Source organism: Erinaceus europaeus, chromosome 17 (genome assembly GCF_950295315.1).
Source record: "Erinaceus europaeus chromosome 17, mEriEur2.1, whole genome shotgun sequence".
Lineage (NCBI taxonomy): Eukaryota > Metazoa > Chordata > Mammalia > Eulipotyphla > Erinaceidae > Erinaceus > Erinaceus europaeus.
In genome coordinates this window covers 13,550,160-13,553,599 of record NC_080178.1, presented here as the reverse complement: position 1 = coordinate 13,553,599, position 3,440 = coordinate 13,550,160, and the positions used below count along the sequence as shown (strand labels likewise).

Genomic DNA, 3,440 nt, shown 5'->3' with positions numbered 1-3,440 from the left:
TTTTTATTTTTTTCATTTAGGATCTTCTTACCCTTTGTTGATGTCTAAGATCTAACTTTAATGATATTTTCAGCCTTAACCCTATAGACTTTATCAGTGCTATTTTTTTGCTAAACAACTCTACTCCCACATCACTGTTGACAATTGTACATTACAGTCACTGATGGAAATATTATTTTGAAAAGGTATTTTTGTGTGCCGAGGTTGTCTTCCTGACATTATGATGGACAAAATGATTCTTATTACTATATTACTATGGATGATATTTCAGGGGTTCCCATACTTTTAATGGCTCTAAACATAGTGCATAAACTACCTTAGCTACTATATCAACATTGTCACAATGTTTAGACTTTTGCTGAAAGAATTATTCTAGTATTTTCTACAAAATAATCCCTATTTTTCTTTGCCTGAGTACTTCAATGATATGAATTACTTCTCTTTAGTTCTCATTTTCTGTCCCCAGAATTTTTTCATGACATTTTTCACCTCTGCATTTCTGAGGGTGTAGATTAACGGATTCAACATAGGAGTGACTAGGGTGTAAAACACACTCACACCTTTGTCTATGGGTAAGATGGTCATGGGTCTCAGGTACAGAAATGTACAAGGTACAAAGAATAAGATGATAACAACAATATGAGAAGAACAGGTAGACAGGGCTTTGCGACGCCCTGCAGAGCTATGATTCCTCAAGGAGTACAGGATGGTGATATAGGAAATAACTAGCATAGAAAAAGTAAACAAACACATTGATCCACTATTGGCAGCAATCAGGGGCCCTAATATGTGAGTATCTGTACAGGCTAGCCTCAGGAGAGGCATTAAATCACATAGAAAATGGTCAATGACATTGGGGCCACAGAATGGTAACTGAAGTATAAACAAAAGCTGGATACTTGCATGGACAAATCCTATAATCCCAGATATTCCAAGCAGAAAAGTACATACAGGCTGGCTCATGATGGTCAAGTAGTACAAGGGCTTACAGATGGCTACATAGCGGTCATAGGCCATGGCAATTAGCAAGACGATCTCAGCTCCAGCAAATAAATGTTCTGCAAAAAGCTGAGTCATGCAGCCATTGAAAGATACAGTGTTCTTTCCAGAAATCAAGTCAAAGATCATCTTAGGGGTTATGGAAGAAGAGTAGAAACCATCGATCATGGACAAAGAAGAAAGAAAAAAGTACATGGGGGAGCCTAGGGCTGGGCTGATGAAGATGGTGATGGAGATGAGCAGGTTACCTGCCAGTGTCATTAAGTAGGTTACAAAAAGTACCGGAAGTAAGATTTTCTGTAGGTCTGGGTTCTGGGTCAGCCCCAGTAAGATAAATTCAGTTACATTCTTCATCCTTTCCATTGATCCAACTTGGGTTATAAGCATATGGTTTTCCTGGAAGGATCATAGTCTTTGTTAGAGGTGATATTTTCAATTCAGTGTTAAGGCATTTCATTATTTTCCCAATTTTTAAAAAAATATTTATTTTTGGGGACAGTCAGAAATCAAGAGAGAAGGGGGCTGATAGGGGAGAGAGACAGAGAAACATGTGCAATATGGCTTTACCACTCGAAAAGCTTTCCCACTGCAGTTGGGGGCGGGGGGGGGGTAGGGGCTTGAACCTAGTTCCTTGTGCATTGTAGCATGTGTGTTCAACCAGGTGTGCCACTACCCAGCTCCACTTATTCTTTGAGATTAGCAGAGTTTGCCTCCTACTCACCTCTCTAACTTTTCAGATTATTGTAAAGAAGAATGGAAAGTCAAATTTGTTCCTGTTCCTATTAATTGAATAGTGTCAGTATGTTAAAAACGCCATAAATAATACAAGTGGAAATATAAAGGTTGTCTAGGATTGTCTTTCAAAGGTTCTTTGTAGCTTTAAATGTCTTGCAATTTCCTTAACTTCTGAGTATATATTTAAACAATAAAAATAATAATTTTGTTATTATTCTTATATATTGGCATGATTGTAGGTACATGTACTTTATATTCTGTTATAAGTAAACTGTGAAAAATATATAGAAGTTTTTCTTTCTTAAATATCTATCAAAAACCATAAACACATGGTTTTGATAAAAAAATATTTGGACACAGAATTCAGCATCTTGACTTCACACCATTACTAAAAGTGAGGGGACATATCTTACTTTTTACAAAAATTCATCCTTCTAGTTGTTTCTATTCTGTTGTTCCTGTAGATGACTTTATGGTTAATAACTCTTATTAGATTTAGTTCATAAAGTATAATTTCAATGTGTGACATGAAAGTTAAGAAAAGTGAAGTGAATTTCTCATAATTAGAAACAGACCTGACTTTATTAAGTGAGACATAACCATTAACTACAAAGTCATAGAAATTCTTGATTTACAAGGTAAGATATAGTCTTGTTTGGTAACATTCCAGATGTCATTTCTATTGGTATATCTAAAGCACTGTATCTAAGTTAATTTTCCATGGAATGATTAGTATACAATTCACAGAACATAAGCACACAACTATTTATCATAAATTGGCTAGTCTATGTGAATCATCTTAAGCTTTTTGGGTAACTATTTAGAGGTTACCACTCACCCAGATCTAGTTGATTGTGCACTCTTCAATTTTTACGTTGAATCATTGTTTTCTTCATCTCAACACATAGATATACAGCTGCAAATAGACTATAAGCTAGTAACAAAACACTGAGAATCTTATTTCTCTAGACGATTCCTCAGCCCTGTTTAGTTTAGTTTTCATTATCAGTATGTAGCTACTCAGAAAACAAGCTGTCTCAAAATTTCCATGATTCTAGGACTTGATATCATTGTACTTTCTTGGCTCCTTTTGAGTGCATCACATCTTCTAGTTGATTGGGTTCAGATCTGTTGGAGCTATGTTATGACCAAATTAAAAGTTATGTGAGCAAAAAAAAAATTTTTTTCTTCACATCAGGAGACTCTGATGGGTTAATATATAAAATTTAAAAGTGCTTCAAATTCACTTGATTGGACTTTTTTTTTTTTCAAATCAATTCTGCCACACTTTCATTTGTTGAAACAAAACACTTTAAGCAATGTAGATAGTATTCCTTTTACTCCGTCTCCGTCTTCTTTCTAACCTCCGGGTAGCTTGGAAGCAGTATTTTTGAAATGAATCTTCAGCTTGTTGGTACATGGTTCTGTTGCTGCTGTTTACTGAAACATGTTCTGTTTAATCTTCTCTTTTACTGACCCTGGACAGATGTTTAAATAGATCTTTCCAAAGTATGAGATTTGAGGATGCACTGACCTCTTGCTTCCTTGGAGTCCTGGTAATTGGCTCTGCTGTAACAGTTAATAGTGCATCAGCCAAAGTCTTTCATCTACTCCCTCACGGCACTCACAGATATCACGAGAGGGTATTTTTAGAAATGCAGTTCTATTGATTGACCATCTCTGGTTATAGTGTGAATGGATCTTGG

At 35.7% G+C, this 3,440-nt stretch overlaps 1 protein-coding gene across 1 annotated transcript; it reads right to left on the bottom strand.

Moving 5' to 3' along the window:
• Positions 1-432: 432 nt before the first annotated feature.
• Positions 433-1,386, bottom strand: LOC103109999 (olfactory receptor 4C45-like). The gene has a single exon (XM_007519140.2). The coding sequence runs from the start codon at positions 1,384-1,386 to the stop codon at positions 433-435; it is 954 nt and encodes a 317-aa protein (XP_007519202.2).
• Between the last annotated feature and the right edge of the window lie 2,054 nt (positions 1,387-3,440).